General features: G+C 32.6%; 1 protein-coding gene across 3 annotated transcripts in view; it reads right to left on the bottom strand.

Annotated features, from left to right (window-relative positions):
- Positions 1 to 2014: 2014 nt before the first annotated feature.
- Positions 2015 to 14621, bottom strand: part of GABRA4 (gamma-aminobutyric acid type A receptor subunit alpha4) — a 78516-nt gene continuing 65909 nt past the window's right edge. For all 3 annotated transcript variants that reach the window (XM_055246274.2, XM_055246273.2, XM_055246272.2), the window contains one exon: positions 2015 to 12400. In XM_055246274.2, coding sequence (XP_055102249.1) covers positions 11870 to 12400 — 531 coding nt within the window. In that variant the 3' untranslated portion in view covers positions 2015 to 11869. The remainder of the gene's footprint in view (positions 12401 to 14621) is intronic.

Raw genomic sequence — 14621 nt, forward strand, 5'->3', positions numbered from 1 at the left:
AGCTTCCCCCAACCCCTGACATTTGCTTTTTTTGTGCTAAAATAAGCATTAGACCTAGTCTTACTTATGAGTGAAAAATAGATTGTTCTCATTTATAGAGGAGTATTATTTATTATATGATGTAGTGTTTAGAGAACTATGCACTTGGAAATACTCAAAAATAGAAATATGCCCTCATTTTTTCCATTTTCCACGCAGAAGAGAGGGGGATTTTTGTTCTCTTCTCTCTGTGGCCCTGCTAGAAACACTACAAACTATGAGGGAAGGGGTTTTGGCACCAAACAGTATTACATTTACACCACGTTAAGAGTAGGCAAAATGCAGGAAACTGAAGTCATAGAAAAAATGGAAATGCTATCAGTATGTCAGGGTAACATATCAATTGAGGTATATCCCTCTGCTCAGCATACACATGTATCAATATGTTCAGTTTTCAACTAATAAATGTATATGGGGCATCTTGACAATAATATTATTACACAAGCAGAAATATGAGCCTTACTTAAAAAATGATGCCACTGATCAGCATTTATCTTAACGCTAATGATACAGATTCATGAATCCATTTGCCTAGAATGCTCGGTTGATGAATGTTACCCTGAAGAGTTTTCAAAGGTGAACATAATCCAAACCAATGTTAAATAGGTGACGTTATTTTACATTCTTCAGAACAAAATGAGAGGGATAGCATTTAACAATTCACATGATGAATGCATATTTGACATCAGCAAAACATATTGGAATAACGTAGCAGGAATTCATATAATTTTTCTTGTAAAAGAGAGTAATTCTCAGAATGCACAGAGGATAATAATGCAGACTAGGTAACATTGTAAACAAGTAGACAATTACTGAACCACCCGAGAGTTTATTTTCATAACCAAGAGACCAGCGTTGAGCTTCAGCTTCCAATTAATCAGAAAGAAAATTGACCTTGGACAACTAGACTTATCCAGAAAATGAGCTATATAGAAATTCTTCATCAAAGATTAAAACAAATGAAACTAGTATAATATATGCCATTGATTTAATCCAGTTTTAAAAGTTATCATACCTCCAAGTATTCCATTAATTTATTTCCCCTACATCTCTATTTATGCTTCTGTTTGTGGAAAATTTTGTTTCTTTGATTTTGACTTCCATCTTCTTCTATATTGACTATAATTCTGTCTTATCAACATTGAATATAAGAGGCAAGCACGTTCTAAATAGTATTCAACTCAGTTGGAAACAGAATCTGGCAATCAATGAGAGTTTCAGAAATGTGTGTGTGTGTGTGTGTGTATGTACAGCCATACATATACATGTGCATATAAATATTAAGTGAATATAAAAACACACACATAAATTTATATAACACAAATCACTAGACAATAAATAAAAAGAGCTGTACATTTTAAATATTAAATTTTAAATATAATTTTTCTTACTAGAGTATAAAATCATATTTAAGTGACCAAGTACCATAAATTGGGAGTGGACTTAACCCAAGTAATATGTCATACAACAAGTTTGGGAGGCCGAGGCGGGCGGATCATGAGGTCAGGAGATCGAGACCACGGTGAAACCCCGTCTCTACTAAAAATACAAAAAATTAGCCGGGCGTGGTGGCGGGTGCCTGTAGTCCCAGCTACTCGGAGAGGCTGAGGCAGGAGAATGGTGTGAACCCGGGAGGTGGAGCTTGCAGTGAGCCGAGATCCCGCCACTGCACTCCAGCCTGGGCGACAGAGCGAGACTCCGTCTCAAAAAAAAAAAAAAAAAAAAACAAGTGAACAAAAGAAGAATTCTTTGTGTATTATGTGTTTTGTTAATCTGTGTTCACATAGGAATAGGTTGTGTGTGTGTTGTGAACATCTGTGGTCAACTTTTTCCTCTCAGGAACATTCTCTTCTTTAAAAGCTATAGTCAAAAACCTACATTTTTTTCTTCAAGAAAGAGGTGATTTGGAATACTACATTTAGAATATTTCATAGTACATTATATGATGTAAAAAAAACTTTATAAAAGACAGTCACAGTATTCAAAGTGTTTTATTTCATCAAACTAATTACAGTTAATAATCTGAGCTAAATATTAAAATGCATAAACTCACATGTTTTTATTAAATGTTAATAGTTTCTCAGACATTTACTTTGGTCTTCCAAGTTAGGATTAAGTCATAGATTGATTGCTGTATTTTATTAATTTTAACTCTCTTCCTTGGGTTGAATCTTTAAAAAATACACAGAAATACACACATTTGAACCCCATTAGTAAACCAAAACCACATAGTGAAAAGTTTCTCTTATGCCACATCAGATATTACAGGTCCTATAACTTTTCTTCATCCATGTAACCTACAAAGAATTTTTCAAACCATTAAAACTTGGCAAAATTCCAATCTTGATGGTGGTATTGGTCATACAGAGAATTAGATGTTAAGTAAAAACCGGGAACATCCATGATAGCAGTGGGGATTCCAAAGAACTATCAAGTCAGACACAATACCGTGACCAGTTTAAAGGAAGGATATTTATAGACAGAAAAAACAATACACAAACCAAAAAATATTCCAAAGATATTTATGTTTATTGTTTTAAATTTAAATAGAAAAAATACATTAGAGGGATATAATGTTTTATATTTTAATAATTCCAGAGTTTAGCTCCAACACATTTATCTTAAAATATAAGTATCTGTGATTAAATTTTATAGAAATTTAAATCCTTACTATTTTAAAGACTCATTTTCCAGTGAGAAATTTAGACCTGAATAATTCTACAATGCTATGCTCTAGTATAAACTTTGTTTTAAGAAGCAAAGTAACTCTATTACCATAAGTAATAAGTTGAGCTTTGAAAAGCAAGGGACATTTACTTAAATGGACAGTGTTTAAAAAATCATTTCCTGATGAATTACTTTAAAATAGTAAACCAATATTTGATAATGCTCCTTTTTTTTTCAAAATAAACTTACAAAAACAAAATAATAATGACTATGTGCTCCTCACTATAATATACCATGATAATATTCCTACATAAAATAAAATTACCAATTTCAGGGAGTCAAATGTGATTACTAAAACCTCAACGTTCTTGAGGAAGTAATTTTCCCATAAAATCAAAACACCTCTATCTCCTATCAAACCTTGAACTGTTATAAATATCACACTTCACATTTACTATTCTAATTGAGTAAGAATATTGAAGCTCAGATGATAACAAATTTAGTTTTTATGATATGAGGAAATATGCATTATTGTTTTTTTACTTCTATAATAAGGAATATTTTCAATTGTACAACTAAACAAACAATTTTAAAATTATTCAGGAGAAGAAAGAAGGGAATGGACTTTATATTCCTCAGTTTGTACAACACTTCAGCTGAGAAATCAAAGAAAACCTTTATTTCTTCTGGAGTTTTCAACATTTTCACAATCAAAGTAATTATCAGGGGATTTCTTCCATTAAGGATAAGCCAGTGGAAAAAATTAACCTTCTATTTCAAGCTATAGACATTCAAAGTATTATCGCATAGATACACCTTTGCATGAAAACTGGATTCTCACTCAATTTACAATGAAGCTCCCTCAAAATCGTATAACCTTACCTTATCAACCAACAGTTATTTTTCTGCCTCTTGAAAAATGAAAGCTCTGATTTACTGTATACTTGAACTAGGAGACAATATACATAATCAGTAAAATGACAAGCCAACATGCTGCACTGTGTTAGCAACATCTATAAAGAGAAAATACAGACTACAATTCACAAATATAAAAGACTGAGAAAAAATATGTCAATCAAACTTTAACTGAAATACTATACATTTTCTGTTATCAGAGCTTCTTTTACTTCCTTCTAAGGAAGCTGTTTTCTATGGACTTCAAGTAATAATTTGTATAGATACCCATGGAAATCTATAGTTTGCATATTAATTTGCCTTTGGAAATAATATTATGCAATTGGTAATATCTTATATTGCCAACAACATAACTTTGTTCAGGTATTTGCCAGACTCCTTTAATGTATACTGTAGTAATAATAAAAATGAAACATATATGAGAAAATATAAAATATGAGACATGAGAAAATATAAAATATGAGACATGAGAAATACAAAACAAACGAGTTCAGCAAAATATTGTATTAAAGAGATGATGTATATGTATTAATATATGAAAAAACCCTAATTGCACTTCACATTATGATATTCATATATGATCTGCAAAGTTCAAGGGATAAATTTTTATCAAATTGTGTAAATCCACGTTATCTCCATATTTTACATTCTATTTTACTGACACCATTTGTTTATTCTCTCTGATCACACACGCTCACACCAAAATCCCAATGTATTACAGTGAGGTATTCCCAAATTAGGTTATATCTTATAGCAACTAGATTTGCATGGGATAAGTAAAATTAATGAAAAGTTTGTTTTACTGAAAACTAGATGAATTGTATATAGTAGAAAAATTAAAGACGACTATAATTAGTTTTAAATCTTAGTGTTAATATAGAATATATTTAATTTATCCTTTACTACTTGTGTAACATGATCAACTCTGTCATAGCTTGAGGTATCTGATGACATTTCAAATACATTTTGGTAATTCTTTTTTGCAGGTTAGTATTTTCAATTAAATTAATTGGTTCAGTGATAATATCATACTCTTGAATATCGTAAATTTCCTTTGCATAGTTCCATTTTTCCATTTTGAAGGGGAGATGTTTGTCTCTAGTAAAAGGAAAGGATACCATTTTATTCAAAATTTATTTTATATTACATGTGGGTATTTCTTTTATTTTTTGAACAGAAGTAATTAGTGGTAGAGAAAAGCTATTAAGAAACCATAAGCATTTAAAAATTTTCCATTAAATGTATCATTATCCAAAAAGAAATTAAAAATGTTTATACTTATAATTAAAGGAATAAGTACTTCACTAATCTACTGACGAATTGAAGGACAGGAAAATATAAATAGTGTAATAAATTAACATTGGGATAGAAAGACATGACTGAAAAGTAAAACCCAAGAGGGAAAAATGAAAATACAAAGGAAAGGGAAGCAATCTCAGAGGACAACTCTGAGATTCCCCTATAGAAACTAAAGAAGCTTGCAGAAATACTACCAAGGAAAATGTAAAAAGAATTTATTTTTTATACAGGGGTTCTTTCTATCAGCTTCCTAGTCTTTCTCAATTTTCTGAGGTGCCATACAGCTGGTTTAATCCAGATTTAATCTAGGTTTAATGCTTGATTCCAGTGACATCTGATATACAGAAGGTAAAAGCCATGTAGCTCTGGTGGTCATATCAGTAAAAGATACTCTGGTCAATCCCTGGTCTACTGGAAGTGCAAATAACATACGGTGACTCAGTTAAAGGTGGTGAAATAAAAATATTTATAATTCACTCCCCACCTAAGACAGTCTCCAAAAATAACATAATGAAAAATTGAGACAAAAAATGAAAACCATATCTGTAATTAACAAGTAATTGATGACAAACTATAGTCAGTAGCTTTTAAATAGGTAGCTATTTGCACTAATAGGAGAAAGGAAATTGACTGGCATATATCTTAGGCAGGATGTAGATTTCAATAAGTATCATTATCCTGAGATGTTTCAAACAAAGATGGTTTGTTTGAAACCTCTGTAAGATGGAGTGTAAACAGGCAAGAAAAAAACAAAATCTGTCTTCATACGATTTTACTATATACTTCCGAATAGTGGAATGTAGAGGTAAAGATAAAAATTCTGATAGACTATATTTGAGAGTTGTGAACAAGCTTGCTGAATAATATAGAATACTAAGGCTAATGTGGGGAAGGGGGTGGGAGTACGAGCAATAATCACTAGCAATAACATAAAGAAAGTAAAACAGAGAGTTTTACACTGTGAACTACATAGGCCGCCCAAATGTCAAAAATAGATATAAAAATATGGTGCCTGGGCAGAAGAAAAAACACATAAAACAGTTTTGGGGAGGTGGGCTTGAAACCTGAAATTTAAATAGCTTCTGTGGGCTGATCTGACTCACCCTCCCACCACTTCCCACACTCTAGTTCAGTAAATAGCTGGCTCTGCTCAGTGATTAATAGAAAGAAACCAGCCCCAAAAATAGGCAAGGGAGATAAAAACTCAATGAAAAAGCAGATGAAGCTCATGCCAGATAAAAACTTTTTCAAGAAATAGAGGAAGAGTTTATATAAACAGTTCTCTGTAGTCTCAAAAAATATTATAGACATGATCTCATTAATAGAGAAATATGAGAAGGTCAAAGAAGATATTTCAATAAAGCAATGGTAAAAATAGAGAAAGGATGAAAAATGAAATGACAGTGACCAAGAAAGCAATGGAAAACAAAATAAACCATTATGAAGTTGAAAAGTACATTAGAAGTTACAAAATAGAATAATCACAACTGAAAACTCACTAGGGTCATGGTTGACAAAAGTTAAAGAAAATTTTGAAGATACCAAAGTCATTATAAAGAATACTGTAAATAGTTATAGAGCAGTGGTCCCCAACCCCTGGGCCACTGACCAGTACTTATCCATGGCCTGTTAGGAACTGGGCGGCACAACAGGAGGTGAGTGGCACCCGTTGAGCATTACCGCCTGAGCTCTGCCTCCTGTCAGATTAGCGGCGGCATTAGATTCTCACAGGAGGGCATGCAAGGTTGTCCGCTCCTTATGAGAATCAGCTAATACCTGATGATCTGAGATAGAACAATTTCATCTGAAAACCATTCCCCCACCCTCACCGATGCCTGTTGCCAAAACAGTTGGGGACCATTGTATAGAGACAAAAGGGATTTGACATAATTGGCATTTCTAAAAAAAAAAAAATTAGACAAAATTGCAGAAAATTTTCCTGAAATAAAGATTGAAACCTGGGATAAAAATCTCCACCTCTCTAAATCTCTTGCTTTAAAGAAGCACCATCCAAATTTCAACAATTTCTTCAGTTTTACCCTCCAATTTTAATCTTACCTTGAGATAAAAGTCAATTTAATTTTTTATTATTTAATGGCAGCATATATGTCATATTGGCTTCTACATTTATAAAACTGTGTCTTTTAATCAAGCAATCTACTCTTCTAGACAAACATGTTCAAATATAAAATATTTATAATTTCTGGGTGGTAGAATTTTGAGATTGTTTTTAAGTTTCTACAACGTCTATCTTTAACAGTCATGTATCACTTTTACAAATGACAATGAAGTCATTGTGGTTAACAATAAAAGAAAAAAAAAGGAATAGAAAGCAAAGTTTAAGAGAGGAAAGAAAAAATAAGAGATCTCATCTGTTCCACTACCTCTAGATTTGTGGCCCTCCAAACCACAGTTCACACAATAATCAGGTGATTTCTCTAAAACAGAAAAATAAGGATATTAGTTTTCATTGTATTATTCTTCAAGATTTTTAATAAATTGCCACTAATCCTAATCAAATTCCATTCCTTTAGTAATTTACACAAAACTCTTCCTAATCCAGGCCCTTTGGGTCTTTCCAACATCAACAACTCTCACTTCCCTGCCTTCACCCTTCCCTCCAAACACAGAACTAAGAATTTGTAGTAAGAGTTCCCCTTGACTTTCCACATCTTCATCTCTTCTCCTGCCTCAGGTGCTGATAAAATTGTGCTTTTGTTTTTTTGTTTGTTTGTGGAAATGGGAATGGAGGCTATAAGAACTCCAAATCATTCTATAAAATTTAGCTTAAAATTATATCTGTGAAACCTTCTCTGCTATCACTCTTGCTCCTCTCCATCAACAATGTTATTAAGTTATGTGCATCTTTTATCCACCTCTAGATCAGTGCTGTGCTGAGCAATTTTGGAGCCTGAGGCAGAAGAAAATATTATTACTACTGATTCTATTAATTTATTTAAAATTTGTGTACTCTGTTCGTCATAAATTTTTTGCATTAATTTTGATTTTTAAAAATTTTCACCTAAATATTAGGTATCTTGATTATTGAAGTTTTGATGTCCTCATGTATATTTGTGCCTGGGATGAGTATCACCCTAGTTTTGGCCCTGCTGTATTCTACTGAAGCATTAGTTACACCCCATAATTTTTTGTCTATACATCTATCATCTCTACCGGACTGTGACTACCTGCAAGGAAAGCGGCTATTTTTATCTCTCTGTATCTAAAAATCAGCACAGTACCCAAACTGGGCAGGAGCCCATTTAGTGAATAAAATCCCAGAAAATCCCAGAAAAGAGAAATAGCCAATATTCTACTGTCTTTAAAGAATACAATCTTCCTTAGGGAAGAATACACTTTATCTAAATGGAGAGAATGTTATATATATTTTTGAAGGTAGGGAAACCTTAGTTGGAAGCAAGCCATGAACTTAAAGTAATCAAGCAGTAGAACTAAATTTTTGTCCATAAAGACTCATTTGTGGTGCAAACTATTCAGTGTTTTTCCTACAAGAGTATGCTTGTATTTACTATGAGAATCAGAGAATATTAAACCTGAAAAGCTCTTAGATATTACATTATCCACCTCCTCCCTGTTATAAATGAGGAATCAGTCTTAGAGAGGTTAAGAGACTTGTTTAAAACCACAAGATACTCAGAACTTGAAATTAAGTGACCCATCTCCACACCTGGTGTCTTCTACTGGAGATTATTCACAAATTTGGAAGAGAAGACCATTGAGAACAGGAATGGGGAGAGTGGAGAATTTTTTCTAGGCCAGGAAGAATTGGACAGCTCATGGGTAAGATAAGCCACAAATAAATTGTTTATGCATTGTTTGAAAAGGGGTCACTGTTAAGGTGAGGTTATTGAAAAATGCCTTTCAAAGTTCTTTCCAACCCTGTGATTTTATCTTTGTCATTTAACTTCTCTGTGACTCATTTCATCAAAAAAAGGGTGACTCTACTCTCCATCTACTTTAATACAAGATTTGTGAGGTCCAATTTAAAATATACATTATTCAAAGTACTATGTATATGCACAAGTGCAAGTCATTTTAAACTGTGGATTAATCATGTAAATATATTTTTATACCTAGTCATGCCTGGAGGAAATTGAAAGTAATTATGCAGCAGTTAGTGGCCAACTTGGACTGCAGATACTAGGTCCTGAATAAAACTATTCTGAATTTCATCTTTAAAAGAGTTATATAAAGATACCATTCTCAGCCAAAATTATTCATTATTATTCACAGATAACCAGAACTTTGGGTGCCCCTAATTATTCTTCTGAGATTTTCTAAGAGGGAAAAGTGACTGGCTCTTCACCAAAGTGTTTTTACTTGATGTACCTCTGGGTTATTGGGAAGATAGAAATGATGACCAAAATAAAAATCACTGAATGAATTTGATGAAATTCAGTTAAGGAAAGCAAACAACATATTATTATTATTATCATTATTATTATCATCATCATCATCATTATTGACTTTGTGTGCAAATGAAATAATTTATTTTAATAATAATGTTTAAGCTTTCTGGTTAATGTGTTCTTCAAATTAACAATTAAGAATCCTTGGTTAATTTTGTCCTTTCCCGTTCTTTGGCCACATGATTTATTTTTAAACCTTCATATGTAAAGGTAAGAAAAAAAATCATTCCTTTTTATCTCTTTACACTCTGTAAGATTTGTAGAAGAATACTTTTTTTTAAAGGAAGCCAATGAATAGCCAATGAATTACTTCTTAAGATAGGCAAATAGATTAGCAAAGAGTAAGCGTTCCTCACCAAAAACAACAACAACAACAACAACAACAAAACCAGCCTTTTCATCAGAATAGTGAACTATCAGTTTCTAGCATAGTTCCTGGAACAAAGTACGCTCTGAATAACGAGTAGTGAGTGAATTGTGCTTCCAACCATATTTCCAAACATTGTCCTCAAGGCCAGAAATCTATTCACATTCATGAAATCATTTGTGATAAGCTTTTTTGTACAAGTACTCTTTATTAAATATATACATATATACAAATGTTACTGGGCCTAATTTTACTAGAATCAATTTTAAAATGGGGGATTGGGACTGGGTGATTTCGACAGTATCTTTCAGCCTTAAAATGTGTTGATTCTATGGAATACCTAGAAAGACAGCCAAGAAAGATTTCTCAGATATAACTAAAAGATATACAATTAATATTTGGCATTTGCACAATTTTCAGGTCTCAGAAACAACCATTATAAGGTAGTGCAATAACTGAAAAATCGATGCCAATTAACTACTATCATTTCTTTTCTATAAAAACAAAAAAAGAGAGAGAAAGATTTTGTCTGCAAGGTGGCCATTTCTATCAATATGTTCCCCAAAACACCCAGAACACATTCACTCATCCATTCCAGAGCAGATAGAGAGAAGCACAGAAGAAAATCTAGAGGCAATATGACAAAAAACCAGACCTAGATTCAGCTGCATAGACAGTTGCAAAATTTTCAATTAAGTTGTTAAGCCTACCTAATGAGAAAGAAGTCAGTAGATGAAAATCCTGATAACTCACATAGCAGAGTCAGTGGCATCCTACCCCACAGCTATTTTTTTCTTTACTCCTTTCATTTGCTGATCTCTTAATTTTAAAATATTCCCCTTAGTTATAAAACCTTAAAAAAAAGTCCCCAAAAAACCAACATGATGACTGCCCAGAATCACAGAACTACGGACACAAAAACTCTTGAAAATTTAGCATTTCACTAGCTAATATCTAGATCTATGTTGGGGAAAGCACCTGAAAAAGCCTGTGCTCAGTTCCTGTGTCTGATGTTTCTGTGATTCTGATCAAATTCTACTCTGTGACTCTGATCAAATTTGAGACAGTTAATCTTTAAGTCTTATAGTGCCCAGATTTTTACTTTCAAGTACACAATGCTTTTCACTTATAGAACAATCTGTACCACATTCTCATCTATTTTGAAAACCAATTGCTGAAGTTGTACTAACATCGAAGTGGTTATGTGAACAAATATATTTGTTATCCACTATCACTAGAGGTGGAAAAACATTTTGAATATGTTGTCAGACTCTAAATAAATGTCCTTCACTAAAGAATGCAATGTCCTCTGCTAGTTTATGGTTCTTTGGCATGCATTGACTGTTCTACTTTTTAAGTAATATTGTAGGTAAAAGTGCAAGAGCTTTCCTAGAGAGACAGTTTCTAGCATAGTTCCTGGAACACAGTAGGCTCTGAATAACTATGTAGTAAATAAATACATAACTGAACGAACTACCATGAAAAAGAATTCATACAATGAGTTAAACTTTGGCTCAGAGAACAAAATTTCAAGTCAACTGTTAAGTACTGTTTAGCCAACATGAGAAAGGGAACATATTTCCTCTGGTCTTTGTCTTAGGCTTTTATGCAACAGAGATTTTACTCTATTGATCAGTGTTTATACTATTAACATTTCCTTTTGTCAATGTTTCATTTAACAGGAAAATTCCTTTTCTTGAAGTTCCTAAGAAGATCACCAAAGGTCACTGCATATGACATCCAATAAACAATTCTGGTTAAGGGCAGTGCCACTGGGAAATTTAGGGTGGCAGGTTGATATTCATAGGGTAGATTTTTTAAATGTCATAGTCTGTTTTCAAATATCTATGAAAAAATATGTGCCACTTGTCTCTAATAGCTCTATTTCTCTTATCCCAACTTTCCAGGATGGTGTGTATTCTATCTAACTGAATGCTGAGTTCTTTTAAAATAATTTTTCTGAAAAAAAACTTAGTTCACTTTTTCACTCAGGAATTAATTAACTCTCCCAATAATAACTGGCTTATATCTTTAAATGGAAAAATTACATAGAGTTTTTATTTTAGTAAAGAATATTTGTTTATATTTAAAAACATTTAAAAAGACATTCTGCATTTTCATCATCTTTTAGCAAACTACTATAGCAACGAAATTACATTAGACTTTCTGATTTCTCCATAGTGTCCTTAGATAAATAAACAACCCAATAAACCATGTTAAATGCCCCAAATGTGACTGGAAAGAGAATACGGGCATATTTGTCTATTTTACTTGTGCCAGATCCAGAAGGTGGTGGAGCCGATGGAGGAGGAGGAGCTGACAACTTCCCAGTAGCCCCTATGGTATTAACTGTGGTCTTAATCCTCTGCAGTCTTGATCCAAACGCATGACGAGCAGAAGCAGATCCAACTGAAGCCTTTCGAGGCATATATCCAGTTCGGCTAGACGTAGGAGAAGCAGATGGAAGTGCTCTTGCTGCAGATATGGTTTCAGCTGCATTTGCACGGCTGAATGGGTTTGGACTGGAAGCTAAGTAAGACCGAGGTGTGCCTTTAGAAGATTCTTGAACAACTGTGGAGGATTTGCTTGAATGGTTTCCCACCTCAGTTCTGTTGCCAACATCAGATTCGGAGTGAACCAAAGCATTTGTTCTTTTTCTCATGTTCAAATTGGCATTTGTATTCTGAAAAGGTATATGAAAAAATATATTGGTTATGTAACTTTATGCAGATTTGTACAAAATGTAAAGGGATCAAAATTTTTAAAATTAGTCATTTCCATAAAATAAAACTTTATTAATAAGCTGTATTCATCCTGATTTTAAAACCTTTAAAATACACAACTAAAATATAATGTGCATACATTTGAAACTGAATCAAAAATCTTCTATTTCAAAATATGGTATATTCTTATAATAATTAGACCTTAAATCTATAGAAAGAAGATTAAGTTGTTAGAACTACAAGCTGAGGTTATACTTAATTGCATTTTAAGAGTTAATGATTACTGCTGTAAAAGTTATTTATTTAGTCTTATTGTAAATAATATTCTGTACATGTCATATACATTTCAAAGGTTTCTATGTGTTTGTTTTATAAACAGGGAGAACTATGTCTAGTCATGTACACAGAATACCAACAATAACAACTATCCATATGTACATAACATTCCTTTATTTTAAAAAGTCCAAAAACCTTGATTTCCAAATCCTTTGAATTTACTTTCATAAAAGGCATAGGTAATTATACACATTATTATAAAATCTAACAATCCTGACATATTTTATTTTTCACTTCAATTAATAATGAAAATACAAATAAAATTTAATTAGAAAAAAGTTGTATTAGACTTATAAACAGCATCAACCAGTAGTTGCATAAATATCTGATTTCAAACCATTAACCAATAAAGTGGTTAAACTGAAATACATTTCACTGCTTTTCATCAAATTATTTTATTTGTAGAACAAGATTATATTTGAAGAAAGTTGTGTAGTAAACCACTAAAATTCTTATAATATTGACAACCACAATAAATAACTATATACATAATTAACTATAGATTCTCCATGCTAATGAAGGACAGTAATTTCTCAGATGTTCCCCGAAATAGTCACATCTGAGATTTTAGAATATACTATGATATTTTTGCAGTAGTTTGTCCTCTCTAACTATGCTTATTCTTAGCTATAGTAATGTTAGATGATCATTACTTTCCATAACTTCTCCCCTTACCATTTCATGAAGTAGATGGTGACCGAAAAAATGGAGAAATAGAGGAGAGAGAAAGAAGAGCAGCTCATAAAAGGGTGATTGGAAGACGCCAGCCTCAAAGGGCAATTCACAGATACTAATATATGAAGTAGGTAGATTACACACAATTAATTGAAATCTCACTTTAGACATAAAGGTTTATTCTACAAATGTAATCTTTTTTAGTATACTCATCTAGCATGTTTAAAGTTCAATTCATATCTCATAAATTATGACGTCAAGGTCGCTGAGTAGAGAAAGAAAAACAGCCTCACAAAACAGAGCCAACGTAGACTCTGACAGGTGTAGAAAGCATTCGTCATGTCGGCTTGGAGTATTCTTCTAAGCAGGTTGCAGTTGAACTAATGAGAAATTGTAGCCTAACATATGGCACTGAATTTGGGTGGAGAAAATTGAAATCAAAATTGACATCAACCTGAAAGCTGAAGAACCATTACTCATCCTGCACTTTTCCTCTATACAGAGCATTGTAAATGTCTCCCAATTAATCCTCACATTTTGAATCTCTTGTTACAGAAAAGGATAGTAATTAATTGATTATCATTGATCCTAAAAAATTATATACACGGTGAATAATATAAAAAAAGAACAAGGTATATCCTCAAAATTTAAAGAGCATATATAATCATTGACAAGGAAACATACATACACACATGATACAACAAAAAATATAATGAAAGGTAAAATATATTCAAGAACCAAACTAGGACCAAATGCTGAATATCCCAAGAAGAGAAGAAAAGAGAGTAAAAATGATAAATTGGACAAACAGGAAAGAAATACTTTTTTTTAAATATAGTAAGATAGTTGCATACTGTCTTCTTCTTTCAGTCAGTTAGGTTGTCCATGATCTTTAGAAATCTGTATGTTTCCTATACTAAATTCTAAGGACTGGAGACTTTCCCTTCCAGCCAAAATGAAGTAACAGGAACTGAATCTACTTTCCTGCCTAAAATGACCCCCAAAACTTGACAAAATAAGCAAAAAAAAAACTATTGTTTGAAGAAACTGGCCATTAGACAACACAGAACCATAATCACCAGAGGGAAGAAGCAAACTTGAGAGAGTTGCCATGCTGTGGTTTAGGAAAGGAAAAACCAGAAAAACACTGGCAGCCTTCCTGAACTGAAG

The sequence above is a fragment of the Symphalangus syndactylus genome, chromosome 16 (genome assembly GCF_028878055.3).
Source record: "Symphalangus syndactylus isolate Jambi chromosome 16, NHGRI_mSymSyn1-v2.1_pri, whole genome shotgun sequence".
NCBI lineage: Eukaryota > Metazoa > Chordata > Mammalia > Primates > Hylobatidae > Symphalangus > Symphalangus syndactylus.